The sequence below is a fragment of the Oncorhynchus masou genome, chromosome 11 (genome assembly GCF_036934945.1).
Source record: "Oncorhynchus masou masou isolate Uvic2021 chromosome 11, UVic_Omas_1.1, whole genome shotgun sequence".
In the NCBI taxonomy this organism is placed as follows: Eukaryota; Metazoa; Chordata; class Actinopteri; order Salmoniformes; family Salmonidae; genus Oncorhynchus; species Oncorhynchus masou.
Genome location: NC_088222.1, coordinates 42964776 through 42978574, shown reverse-complemented (window position 1 = coordinate 42978574; position 13799 = coordinate 42964776). Strand labels below are relative to the sequence as shown.

The 13799-nt window shown below is 40.3% G+C and overlaps 1 protein-coding gene across 1 annotated transcript in view; it reads right to left on the bottom strand.

The window, feature by feature from the left end:
• Nucleotides 1-2279: 2279 nt before the first annotated feature.
• LOC135548722 (junctional adhesion molecule 3B-like) overlaps nt 2280-13799 on the bottom strand; it is a 57377-nt gene continuing 45857 nt past the window's right edge. The window contains exons 2-9 of the mRNA XM_064978585.1: nt 8761-8829; nt 8475-8588; nt 8091-8243; nt 7075-7277; nt 6313-6412; nt 6045-6168; nt 5768-5822; nt 2280-4634 (exon numbers count right to left, since the gene is read on the bottom strand). Coding sequence (XP_064834657.1) covers nt 4599-4634; nt 5768-5822; nt 6045-6168; nt 6313-6412; nt 7075-7277; nt 8091-8243; nt 8475-8588; nt 8761-8829 — 854 coding nt within the window. The 3' untranslated portion in view covers nt 2280-4598. The remainder of the gene's footprint in view (nt 4635-5767; nt 5823-6044; nt 6169-6312; nt 6413-7074; nt 7278-8090; nt 8244-8474; nt 8589-8760; nt 8830-13799) is intronic.

Sequence of the window (13799 nt, the reverse complement as noted above, 5' to 3'; positions counted from 1 at the left end):
TAGTGCCATTCGGTTGGAGGCTGAGCAGTTGCCATACCAGGCAGTGATGCAACCAGTCAGGATGCTCTCGATGTTGCAGCTGTGGAACCTTTTGAGGATCTGAGGACCCATGTCAAATCTTTTCAGTCTCCTGAGGGGGAATAGGCTTTGTCGTACCCTCTTCACGACTGTCATGGTGTGTTTAGACCATGATAGTTTGTTGGTGACGTGGACACCAAGGAACTTGAAGCTCTCAACCTGCTCCACTACAGCCCTGTCGATGAGAATGGGGGTGTGCTCGGTCCTCCTTTTCGTGTAGTCCACAATCATCTTCTTAGGCTCGATCACGTTGAGGGAGAGGTTGTTGTCCTGGCACCACATGGCCAAGTTTCTGACCACCTCCTTGTAGGCAGTCTCGTCGTTGTTTGTAATCAGGCCTACCACTGTTGTGTCGTCTGCAAACTTGATGATTGAGTTAGAGGCGTGCGTGCCCGCCCACACAGTCATGGGTGAATAAGGAGTACAAGGGGTGGATGAGCACGCACTGTATGTGGGAACTCCTTCAAGACTGTTGGAAAGCATTCCTCATGAAGCTGGTTGAGAGAATGCCAAGAGCGTGCAAAGCTGTCATCAAGGCAAAGGGTGGCTACTTTGAAGAATCTCAAATATAAAATGTGTATTGATTTGTTTAACACTTTTTTCGGGTTGCTACATGATTCCATGTGTTATTTCATATTTTAGATGTCTTAACTATTATTCTAAAATGTAGAAAATAGTCAAAATAAAGAAACTCTTGAATGAGTAGGTGTGTCCAAACCTTTGACTGGTACTGTATATTTATTGTCACATAATAATAATATTTCAGTTAATAAAACTGCATACAAACATTTTTTGCTTTCTTGAGGAAGACGGCTCCAGAATTGAAGTGTTTCATCCTTGCTCAGTGCTGTCTGTGGTGGTGGGGCAGCCAGCGGAAAATACAGAGAGTAGGGTGGTAATGTTCTCTTGTGGCGCTGTGATTGGCTCAGTGTTCTGTCACTCATGGGGACACTATGTCACCGCAAAATCTACAGGGAGAGCTAGACAATTCAAGCCCCTTTGGTGCTGCCATAGAGTTACATCAGAAGTACCCATCCAAGAAGGCTCAAGATAATTGGCCACAGATAAAATTACGTCAAATCAAGTTATATCTACTGTAGATTTGATTGGACTGATCGTGTCAACATCATACTTTTAAAATCTTAGCTAGCAATCATCATGAATCAAGTCGACAATCTACTGGAAAATCCTTTTCAATCCTTGTCATATGAAGAGAAATTATAGGGTAAAACGTATCGGTGCAAAGAAAGCTCTGCTGTTGGGACAGCTTTATGTAGGCCCTAACAGTTTGTGGACACCGTTTGTCACCATTATAGCGAAATTTATGAAAAGTCTAGTGTTGTGTTGTGGCTTTGCTGGCATGCATTGGTGATGAAAAAGAAGTTTGCCTCACCAAGATTTACATAGTAAAATCACCACGGGTGGTATTTTCAGGTACTGTCAACAATTTACTGACTAAATGAAAGGTCCTTAAGGTAGAGAGAAAAGTGCTGCCATTAAGCCACAAATCAATGGCTGGCAGCCCATGATAAATCTCCACCAAGAACAGTGTCCGGAGGTGGCCATTTCCCAGTCGCTAAAGTCATCAGTTGGCACTAAGCTGCAAAGCTAGAAGTTCTACTATTTTAAAAAGCTGCTAACCTAATGCCGAACCCTACACTTGATCCTAACCAAACTTCTAACCTTATGTCTAATGTTAAAGACCAAAAAGCTCATTTCCCAACATAATATCCTTGTTAAATGTTACTCAGGTAACATAAACTAAGTTACATTCGGGAAAGGAGTCAGCACCATCTTCAGTGACCGGAGAACAGGTATGCTACATTTTGATCTTTCGACAGATGCCATTTGATCATAAGAACATTGTGATAATGTTTGGTTTGACTGTTTTTGTCTTCTTCACAGGTTCAAAGACTGGGGAAGATGTCACCTGATCAGCAGCGAGTAAAAATTGTAAAGCGTTAAACCATTTTAAATGGGTCGAATGTTTCACCTGATTATTCTCTTGTATTTTCAGAACTCTTGTCAAGGTAATGGAACTTGCAGTCCCCACTCAATAATAAAACAAGACAAATCCAGCAAAAGTTGTTTATTTTTCTCTTTTTCATGTTCTCTTCTGTCCGCACTGAACACACTCAATGTCCTATCTAATATTTTCTGTTTTTATTTTTGTAAATTAAAATCCACCGCACATGTCAGAATATTAGAAGTGAGTTTTATTATTCATAGACATACGGTTTAAGAATTCTCAGAGTATTTGTACCTGGCCTGAGATGGGTGTTACATGAGTTTGGTTCAGAAAATGTCATCAATAAATTAAACATGTGAACACTTGAAAAGCTTGACCCTTGATATGAATTCAATGCCAACCTCCAGGATTGAAGAAATTAGAGGAAGATTTTCAACACTGGATAGATGGAACCTCATGGTCTTTGGATTGGAGGAAACGTGATTGGCAGTTAGTATTTGGCTAAGCTAGCCCCAACCACAGAACATGTATTGGAATACATCTTTCACTGTGTATTTACAACTAAATTGTAGGTTTTAAAGAAAGGGCTTGTAAATAACATCTATTTTCAATGCCTTGGAAGTTTCAGGTATTTTCTGGCTTTACGGTAAATGTAGGCCACATGCTTTTGTGTTTCTCCATCCATTTAGTCTGTTAAACTTTGTACATGTTCTTCAATTTGTGTACTAGTGCTGTGTCTTTACTCTTTACCAAAAATAATTCCCACTATATTTAGGCACTAATACATCTCTATTTCTACTCCAATGGAAACGAGTTTAATCCTTCAAAGAATGTAAAACGAGAATCTATTTACAAAGCAAAGCAGATATGTACAAATTATTTGGGTGGGAAAATGTGACACTATTTTTGTCTTAAGAATAGGTGGCAATGTCATCATTCCTCTCAAACTCTGTAGAGTTAAAAATGCTATTAAGGTTTTTGTTAAAAGAAAGTGTTGAAGCTGATCTATTGTTGTAATGGCAGAAGGCACTTAAAAGGAATGATCTTTATCAATGTACAAATAAAAAACTTCAGTACCTGTTTTGTGAAAAACTATTTGTGTATCAGGCAATTGTTGTGTATGTATCTCAGAATGTTTTGTAACTCTTGGAAATGTCTGAAATGAATTTGGGAAAATGTCAAATACCATTTCTCTAAGTCGTTTACTTCAATTTTCTATTTCAAATTCAGTTATTCAGTTATTTTTGCCTGGAGTAGAGATGATTGAACAGTATTGATATCTTCCTATGTGCAAACATTAGGCAGATCAGCTCTACCATGACCATGTATTTTTCAAACCATGGAAAGAGTTTCATATTGCCTCCTTTTGGAGAATAATCAGATATAAAACTACCAATGTTTTTCACCATAGTCTCGATTGGTGGGAGGGAACAAACTATTATCTATATACAATCAGTACAATTGTTAGCCAACATCAACCCTGTATTATTACAAATACTGAACATATTCCTGACATACAGCAAAAAACCCAACCTGGACAGTATATTCAAAATATACAAGATAAACAGAAAGCACAGAAGGACACTTAAAATCAAGGATATGCACCACTGATTGTGTACAGTGTTTCCTAGCTTTTGGCTGGTACTCTTTGAAGCCTCCTACTGTCTAAGACTATATCTACAATACAAACATCAACATGTAACTTTCTTTCAATATTAACATGGAAATCCCAGCAGTAAATAAAATATCTAAGACAATTCTAGAGGAAAAAATTGATATGCTAGGTTTTGTAATTACATTTTTTTTTCATGATCAGGAAAGGTGACTGTTTACAGCTGAATATTGAGTGGTTGAAACCTAGATTTTTTTCCCAAAACCAAATAAAAAAACGGTTAGTATTTTACAAATATTTAAAAAAGTAAACCTTTATCTATAGGCGTTTCAAAATATATTCCATCAAAAATAGTATGACATTTTGCTGGTAGAAAAGAAAAGTTAGAAATGACAAAGGTTTTTGAAGCAAATGTTTACAGTAGAAATGTGTTATGTTAGATTTACTTCAGAACTTAGCTAAATACTTTTTTCCCTTCTAGCAGAAGATCTTACATAAATGCCCCCCCCCCCCCTCCCGCAGGTGATGTTAAATACCTTTTAAAACATGCAATAACTAACTTAACTCCATAATTTAGCTAAATAAGTTGATTGGTGATGAAAGCGGTCAACAAGTTGGTTTCAAAACTTGTCTGTAACAATGGTTAACAGTTCTATATAGATGTGAAAACTTGTCTGTAACAATGGTTAACAGTTCTATATAGATGTGAAAACTTGTCTGTAACAATGGTTAACAGTTCTATATAGATGTGAAAACTTGTCTGTAACAATGGTTAACAGTTCTATATAGATGTGAAAACTTGTCATCTTTGGCAAACTTGAATCATTTCAGACATGCTGAGAGCTCAAGGCACGTGGCAGCTCACTGGTCATCTCACACACTTAATGAGTTCCGTCCAAAGTACCACACCTTTCACTTCCATGCCCTTCGTCTTTCTCTTCAGATGACAAACGAAGATTTGTGTCGGAAGTCGCCCTGGAATAAAAAGGAAGAGCAAGTACGCTAGTTAACCTCTTACAGTTATGGTGGCGCTATTTCATTTTTGGAAGAAAAACATTCCCGTTTTAAACAAGATATTTTGTCACAAAAAGATGCTCGACTATGCATATAATTGCTACTGTTCGAAAGAAAACACTCTGACGTGTCCAGAAATACAAATATCTTCTCTGTGCGTGCCCTTTAACGTGAGCTTCAGGCAAAATCAAGATGACTTGGCATCCAGGAAATGACAAGGATTTTTGAGGCTCTGTCTTTCATGATCTCCTTATATGGCTGTGAACGCAAGAGGAATGAGTCTGCCCTTTCTGTCGTTTCCCCAAGGTGTCTGCAGCATTGTGACGTATTTGTAGGCAGATCGTTGGAAGATTGACCATAAGAGACCACATTTACCACGTGTCCGCCCGGTGTCCTGCGCCGAAATTGGTGCGCAAAAGTCACCTGCCAGTATTTTTCCATGGGGCAGAGAGAGAGAAGCAAGCTTCCAAGAACTGCATGTCAATGAAGAGATATGTGAAAAAACACCTTGAGGATTGATTCCAAACAACGTTTGCCATGTTTCGGTCGATATTATGTAGTTAATCCGGAAAAAGTTTCACGTTGTAGGTGACTGCATTTTCGGTTCGTTTCGGTAGCCAGGCGCAATGTAGAAAACGGAACGATTTCTCCTACACACAGACGCTTTCAGGAAACACTGCGCATTTGGTATGTGGCTGGGAGTCTCCTCATTGAAAACATCAGAAGCTCTTCAAAGGTAAATTATTTTATTTATTTGGTTATCTGGCTTTTGTGAAAATGTTGCGTGCTACATGCTACACAAAATGCTATGCTAGCTTTGCATACTCTTACACAAATTAGTCAATTTCTATGGTTCAAAAGCATATTTTGAAAATCTGAGATGACAGTGTTGTTAAGAAAAGGCTAAGCTTGAGAGCAAACGCATTATTTTAATTTTATTTGCGATTTTCAGAAATCGTTAACGTTGCGTTATGCTAATGAGCCTGAGGCTTAGTCACAATCCCGGATCCGGGATGGGGAGTTTCAAGAGGTTAAAGGACTGCCTCGTTGAACTTTTTTGGAGTTAAAACAAATTGTAGTTTTTCTTTACGCACCTCGTCCTCGGCTCTGACGTAGTCCACCCCTTCTCCTTTGGCTGGTGCTTTGTAACTGTGAAACACAACGGAGACATGATCAGAAGGCATTACGCTGTTGCAAAAACAACACATTTCTAGAAAGAATTGTTCCATGCATGTTATAAAACCTCGGGCTGTAAGTTAACCAGGTCAAGTTGTGAGGTCAAGCTTGTTCATAAAGTCTAAATTGGCAAATGTTAAACCTCAATGAGCCATGACCCATCCCTATTGCCGCTCAAGAGGAAGTTTCACTCACTTGTTTACAGTCTGTTTCTGGCTGGCGAAGTAGCCACGCTTGTACGCAAAGCAGAGGCCCACTGTTATGCACAATAGCACCACCACCAGCACTCCCAGGATGATCCTGGCAATATTGATATCATCTGGGGAAGAACAACAGGAAGAATTGATGTTGAGATACCTTCAACTGGCTCTTTATGAATTGAACACCGGACTACTGGGATGACATGCTTCAACAAACAACATGTGTCTTGTGTACAAATTTGTCAGCTGTCAGACAGACTTACAGATTTCCATTGTCTGCGGTCCACACTCTGAGTGGCCCGCGTCGTTCTTTGCTCGGCAGAAGTACTCTGCTGAGTCGTTCATTCTGACAGCACTGAATTTCTGCAGAGGAAAAACCAACAGCAGCAAGTCTCAATTACACTCTGTATAAACGGAGTCCTTTCATTCTGGTGTATTTACTGCATGTGGGAAAGTGCAGGCTTATAACGAGGTTCAATTTGAATTACATTGGGGTTGGAACTGTCCCAAAAATGAGTTGCTTTACTGTTCAACAGATATCCCTTCAGTTCTCGTTGTATGCTGTCTCCCATCGGATTTTAACCCACGTTAATAAAGGTCTTATCCTCTAATTCTAGTCCTGTTACTAATTAGTTAGCTTTCAGTTGGATATGAAAAGCAGATTTGGCAGCATGTGCTGGTGGTCTTCAAGGACAAGCGGTCAATATGAACAGTAGTAGGGTGTGACTCCCTGGAAGTAAAGTATGCCAGTGACAACCAGGCCAAACTTTAGAAGCCAGTGTAAAGGTTGAGTGGAGTGAAAAGGCCGAGCCACTGACTATCTGGCTGGGCAGGGGAGAGGGAGTTCAGGAATGTGCCAATGAGGACAGCAGATTCCCCTAATGGCTCAAGCCCCCTCACACCATCAACTGTCACCCCAAAATATCTGCCCCTACCGCTGGGGGCAAGGCCACCACCCCCGCAGCCTCGCCTTGCACTACAGTGGCCCCTTCCCTCCCAGTCACCGCACACAAACACACACTCACCAGGGTGCCTGTTTCGGCGTTGAGCGTGTAGGAGGAGTTGATGAACTTAGGGCTGGTCTTGGGGTCATCTGGGATTTCCTCCTTGTTGCGGAACCATTGGTACTGAGACTTGGGGAAACCTTGATCCTCCACGCATCGCAGCTCTGCAGCCGTCCCTACAGGCACCGATTTGGGGACAGCACATTTCGGCACCACTGGCTTCACTGTGGACACAATCACACATTTAGCAATGGCAACATTCAGCATCTGATTGTGTCAAAAACAGCATAGCCTATGATACACGCTGAATTGTAGTTACTAGGCCAATGAATGATCTCGGAGGGTGGGAATGTGTTTTTTGCCCCGTGCCAAACCCTGCCAACACTTTCCATCTTTAGCACTGCGATTTAGCGAGGGTGCTGTTTCAGAGGTATCCCCATATAGCCCAGAACACGCCTTTGGGGCAGGGACAGGCCTGTCAAAAAGCATCCTCATACTGTACGTGTGCCAAAAGGTTGGCGTGACCTAAAACACGGTTTCAGCTTACAGCATCGATAGTTGTAACCACTAATGCAGCTCCGTTTTAGTAAAACAGGGGAAAAACGAGTCCCTGTAAACTGATATGGCTGTTTTAGGTACAAAGACTACATGTTCATTGTGTTTTGTATGTTATGTTTCATAGCAACTTTCAAAGCTTCAAGGTTTAAGACTAACGGCAAACATTTTAGCAGTGAAATTATTAGATGCATTAAATCATGATGAGATGCATTATTGCAACGCAAATGACTGATGGCAAACATGCAATTTCACAGAGGTAGCAGCAATGCTCCTTTCCCCAAACATGTCATTTCAGTCATAGCCACAAGGTGATGCATCTTCGTGTGGTTGTATAGTCTTGAATTTGTTCTGGTTTCAATATTATACCACCGTTTACTGTAGTAATACAACTAATGATGTGCTTCTGGTGCAAGAAGCTGATGATGATGATGTGTTGAGCAGATGTGAAGAAATGTGGCTGGGTGGGATGATAGACCTACCTCTTACGACGAGGTTGATCAAAATCTCATCAAAGGATTTAAGGTCAGTCTGGGCGCTGACCTCGCAACGGTAACTGGCGGAGTCTGATCTTGTGGCGTTGGTTATCACCAATGTCGCAGGCTCTCTGATCATTGCTCTGCCCTCCAAATCTCCTGCAGGAGTAAAAAAAAACATGCTTTAAGTTGCCATTGATTTAATACAGGCATAATTCATGATGAGTATAAAACAGAATGTCGTTCCCTCATTAGTCCAAGTTGTTTGTGTCTGTAAGAGGATTTGAACATTTTGGGGGGGGGGGGGGGGGGGGTTTGTCACTTTGATATTGATGTTGGAGATATTAGTGAAGACGCCATTATGACAAAGCACTCCGTTGAGTCTGTTACCTGAGATTTTCTTCTCAAAATAGACATAACTGGGCTCCCCATCCTTAATTTTCTTCCATTCGATTCTTGGGTTTTTTGTGGAGATGGACTCTATCAAACAGGACAATTCGATAGCTGCCAGAGGAGACAAGAGGGAATTAGATTGAAGGTTTTTTTTAAAGGAAGAAGCAGAGGGTCGATGTTATCTAGTTCTGGTTCCTTAGTGTCATGTCAAGGTCAAGCAGGAAATGTCTGTAACTGATTGTCATGTTGGTGTATATATTACGACATCTCGATTGGCTCTTACATTCAAACTCGTTGGCCCATGGCGCATCATTCGTTGTTTTCAGTATTACTGCCAATACGTTGAAGTAGCCTGCAAAACAGGAAAGGAAGAAATATGAGCCTTACTGCCAAACGTTGCTATTACACACACATGCAATGTCCATTGGTAGCTGTTTGCAGAGCTGTGGTATGTCAGCTGGCTGTTATGCCTGCATTAGGGATGTTTCTAACCAGTCAGTTCATCTAAAATTCCAGAAACTCAATTAACATCAACCCCTCCATCCCCTTGCTCCCAGTCTACCACCCCACCCAGACGCATTCTTCATTCTTTCCACCGTACCATGACCTGGATCTGTTACCTTCCATTTTTAGTCTGGCGGGGCGAACCAATGTGGACATACACAAGGCGGGCTCAGTTTCTGCGCACGGTGGGTAATTGTGCAGGGCGACGGGCGCCCTTCTTGGTGCGAGCTCTCCCGTGCCAATGGCAGCCTAGCCGCCTGCCCGACTCCTCTCTTTCTCTCTCTCTCTCTCTCTGCTCCTGACACGTGTGCCCATGTAGCAATAATGGGCCATGAGTGCCCTGGAAACACGCCCGCTTTGGTCTATGACAGAGGGATGTACTATAAAAAGTTGAATTGAAGCCATCTTAAATGTGTTTTCTTCTGAACAAACTAAATTATCGAACATCAATGGCAGATAATTTCACTTTTAACGAAAAAAATACACAGCGTTTTCACATATGTAGACACTGGGTTGGTGCTGGAGGTTGAAAAGTGATGGAGTTGCAAGTCATTTATCTTACATGTATTTCAAGATATTTTACCTTACATCGTCTTATCTTTAAATGAGATAAAGTACTTGCAACTCCATCACTTTTCAACCTCATATTCATTATTTCCAGCACCAAACCAGTGTCGACATATGTGAAAAGGCCGGGCTTCTATGATCTGTGGCTAAAAAGATAAAAAGAGTCCTAAAAAATGCTTCTCTGTGACATCACAGGGTGGGATAAAAAAATTTTTTTTAATGATTTTCAAAACCTGCAACAAGTTTTTAGCCAGAGGGGTGGTATTTTCTTGCTCCCTACATCACCGTGAATCTTATAGTGTTTGAAAATCACAGTTTAGAACTTTTTAACATTATTGTTTTCTACCAAACATACAAATGTAGAGACACTGGTTTGGTGCTGGCATTTTTAGGTTAAAAAAATTTATCTGCCAATGATAGTAGATAATTTAGCTTGGTAAGAAAAAAACCACTCATTTTAATAAAGGAATTATCACTCAATATAAGATATTTATGCTTGATTAGATTTCACTTTTTGCCGTGTGCACTTCAGAATCATACAGAAAGGCCATGCTCCCACACATGCATCCCAACCCAGTCATACACCCATGAATAGTCTCCCTGAGACTAAAGCTTAGGCTCAAGTAGCTGCTAGAGGCCTAAGCCCCCCAATCCATTAAAAAGACAGGAGCCTTTTACTGTTTTAGAGTTCACCAGGCCTCTGCTGACACAGTGAATTAGCAAAGCACCACACAGTTCTTTCACACAGTAAGGCGAGTCGGTGACCTGAAGAGACAAGTCTTTCTGAAAGCGTAAGGTCACGGATCCTTTGGTAGACCATTCCCCAGGAAATTCTACTCACACCCAGGCATTAAAGTAGGTGTGTTTTCTGTGACACTCACACAGTTCCTAGAAAGTCAAGGTCAGCTTGCTTTGGTATCATACCAGTTCCCTGCTATCCAATGCACTATCCAATGCATGCATGGTTGAGGGAGCTGGCTGGGGTTGCCTTCTAAAGCAGACAGTGTAAGCTGCTTACCCTAATGTCTCTGAGATCATTACTAGATCACAGCTTGTTTACCTTATGTCGTCAGTTTAAACACCATGCTATACATTGTCCCACGTTTTGAAAAAGGTGATTATCCGCCCTCTTACATTAATCTTATATTGAACAATTAATGAGATGTAGTAAGGGAGTGATCCGTTTACCCTCACTTCTTGGATAGACCAGAGCCTTAGATATGCAGTTCTAGAAACTGTTCTTCGTCCTGTCAGCATTACATGGCAATACAGGAATTTTGATAGTGCACAGGGCTGCGGGCCAGAAGGTTGTAGGTTGGCATATACCACTGTAGACAAGAGTAGGGGTGGAAAGATCGCCTTTATGGTAAAAACATTGCATGAATCTATCATCGTATTTGCAGGTCAGAGAAAAAAATAGCCTTTTAGAAACATTTCACGCAATTGTACTTCATTTTACATATTAGGAGATTATTTTTTAATACCACACAAATTACTGAAATTGCAGGCTAAGGATGGATAGAGCAATAGGCCTATGTGTTTATCTTATCATATTTCTGCAATTCCAAATCAGTGTGTCTTGTTTGCCACGAACCCGTCGCTGTTTCTAAACATTTTGATCTGAGCGTGGTACTTTCAAAAGTTAGGCCTACCTTTCCACCCGAGGCCGACCAACCCAGACAAATGTAAGCTTTAACTGCTGGCTACTCTTCTTCTGTGGCTTAACCCAATAAAAAAAGGTCACAAGTGTTTACCGAAAAGCTGTCTGGGTTTAAACAAAAACATTATATTGTACCGAAAGTGAATAGCTTAATCAATTGATAGTGGCAGAATTAGATTACTTCTCAAGCAGTCTATTTTTTGTCTCCTCGGATAAAGGTTGTAGCTCTGCCTCTGAATGTCAAAGAAAATTAAACAATGAAATCCCCATATCCATCGGAGTCACATCTTTCCCTGTCACGCCCTGACCTTAGTATTCTTTGTTTTCTTTATTGTTTTGGTTAGGTCAGGGTGTGACATGTGTGATGTATGTGTTTTTTGTACTGTCTATGGGTTTTGTAGGTTTATGGGGTTGTTTATCATCTAGGTGTTTATATATGTCTATGGTTGCCTAGATTGGTTCTCAATTAGAGGCAGGTGTTTATCGTTGTCTTTGATTGGGAACCATATTTAGGCAGCCAACTTCTTTGGGTATTTCGTGAGTTATTATCTATGTCTACTTGCATGTGTATGCACATTTAGATTATATAACGTCGCGTTTGTTATTTTGTATAGTTTGTTTAGTGTCCGTCTTCATTAATAAATAGAACATGTATTCATATCACGCTGCGCCTTGGTCTCCTCTTTACGACGATCGTGACATTTCCAGTATTTTACAACTTGTTTCTAGCGTAAAGCATCGCCGACCAAAGCACTGTTATAGATCAGTTTATATAATCGGATCCATTTTATTTTCTTCAAAATGTTTAGCTAACAAGGTAGGCCTGTGCTTTTTGCCATTTTATTTCATAAAAAGCCCATAACATCACTGGGGCCGAGCTCCTTGCCATCCAGGACCTCTATATCAGGCAGTGTGAAAAGAAGGCCCAGAAAATGGTCAAAGAAACCAACCACCCAAGCCATAGACTATTATTTCTGCTGCAGCATGGCAATTTGTCACTCCAGTATGTAAATGTGGTATTGGACCTGACTTTTTAAATATTCCCGGGATATATTATGCATCCTTACTTAAATACACAATAAAAGTTTTCCATATTTCTTAATCATATTTCTTGTGTTTTTTTCTAGTAATATATTGTTATTGATTATTGCACTGTTGGGTTTTGAGTTTGCAAGAAACACATTTTACTGTACTTTTGCATGTGACATTAAAACTTGAAACTTAATAAGCAACTAATTCTAAAACACTGAAAAATACAGAAATGGAATCAATTACAAATTACATGATCCTCCCATGGACTATGTTTAACAAATACTTAACCCTCCCCTTGACTGAAATTGAAAAAGCATGACCCTCCTCCATTTTCCTCCAGGTAACCATTATGTAAATGTCAATCCATTGCTAAAGTTGAGGAGTGGGAGCGATGGAAAGGAAGGACTATGAGTAATTCTTTAGTGTAAGCCTTTGAAACTTTAATGTTCCCCACATTGCTAATGTTAATGGCTATGAATCTTTAATAACAGTATTTTGGGCTTTGTCTCTCGAGATGTGATCCATTTAATACAGTTCTAGTTCAGACAGACAACAAACGTTAGGCCCTGAGAGGAAAAAGTTATTCAGTTTGCCTTTTAAAAAACCCACAAGCATTAGAAGTGACAAGGCATAAAAGCAGTATAAAATACAGTAATTTGTTAATACTGTAACAATGCTTGACTGAAAAGCTAATTTACTGTATTTCTAAACTGAAACATCAAATTGTTTTGTCAAAGCCTGAAACATATTCACATATTCCTCTATTCCAGAGTATCAAGGGACAAGAAGACATGCCCTTGGTTATGAAAATAGAGCTCTTTGGCCATGCACACCAGTGGTGGGTTTAGCGTCGAAAGAAGGATGTATATCCAATAAGGAAACTCATACCTACTGTAAAATATAGAAGGGGAAAAGGGATACCTAGTCAGTTGCACAACTGAATGCATTCAACCAAAATGTCTCTTCCATATTTAACCCAACCCCTCTGAATCTCTGAAGGGGGGCTGCCTTAATCGACATCCACGTCATCGTCACCCAGGGAGCAGTTGTTGTGGGGGTCAACTGCCTTGCTCAAGGGCAGAACGGAAGATTTTTTCCAACTTGCAAGCTCGGGGATTTGAACAAGCAACTAACCGCTAAGCTAACCGCCGCACCAGGTAGTTGTGAATCTTTGAAATGATGGGGCTATTTTGCATCCACTATTGCTTCCATCTTTAAGACAGTAAATCCATATCAGCTTGCCTAAATATATTTGATTTCACCAAACAGCTTTATTTTTGTTTTTACTTACTAAAAGACTAGCTAAGGCTGTAAATAAGACAGTATTAGTGCATATTTAGTGCTTAAGTTAGCTTGAAACTCCGATAAAAGGATGTGAGGTCTGGCCTAGAAACAACTGTCCAGGACAAAAATTGCAAAAACTCCAGGAATAAAGAGCATACTCTTTGGGAGTGCAGAAGGCAGCTTTTTAAACAACATACTAAAAACTGTGAAAATATACTGTCCCCAACGAGTCCCGACATTTGGTAATTTACACACAAAATAGTCTAGTCTGCAGG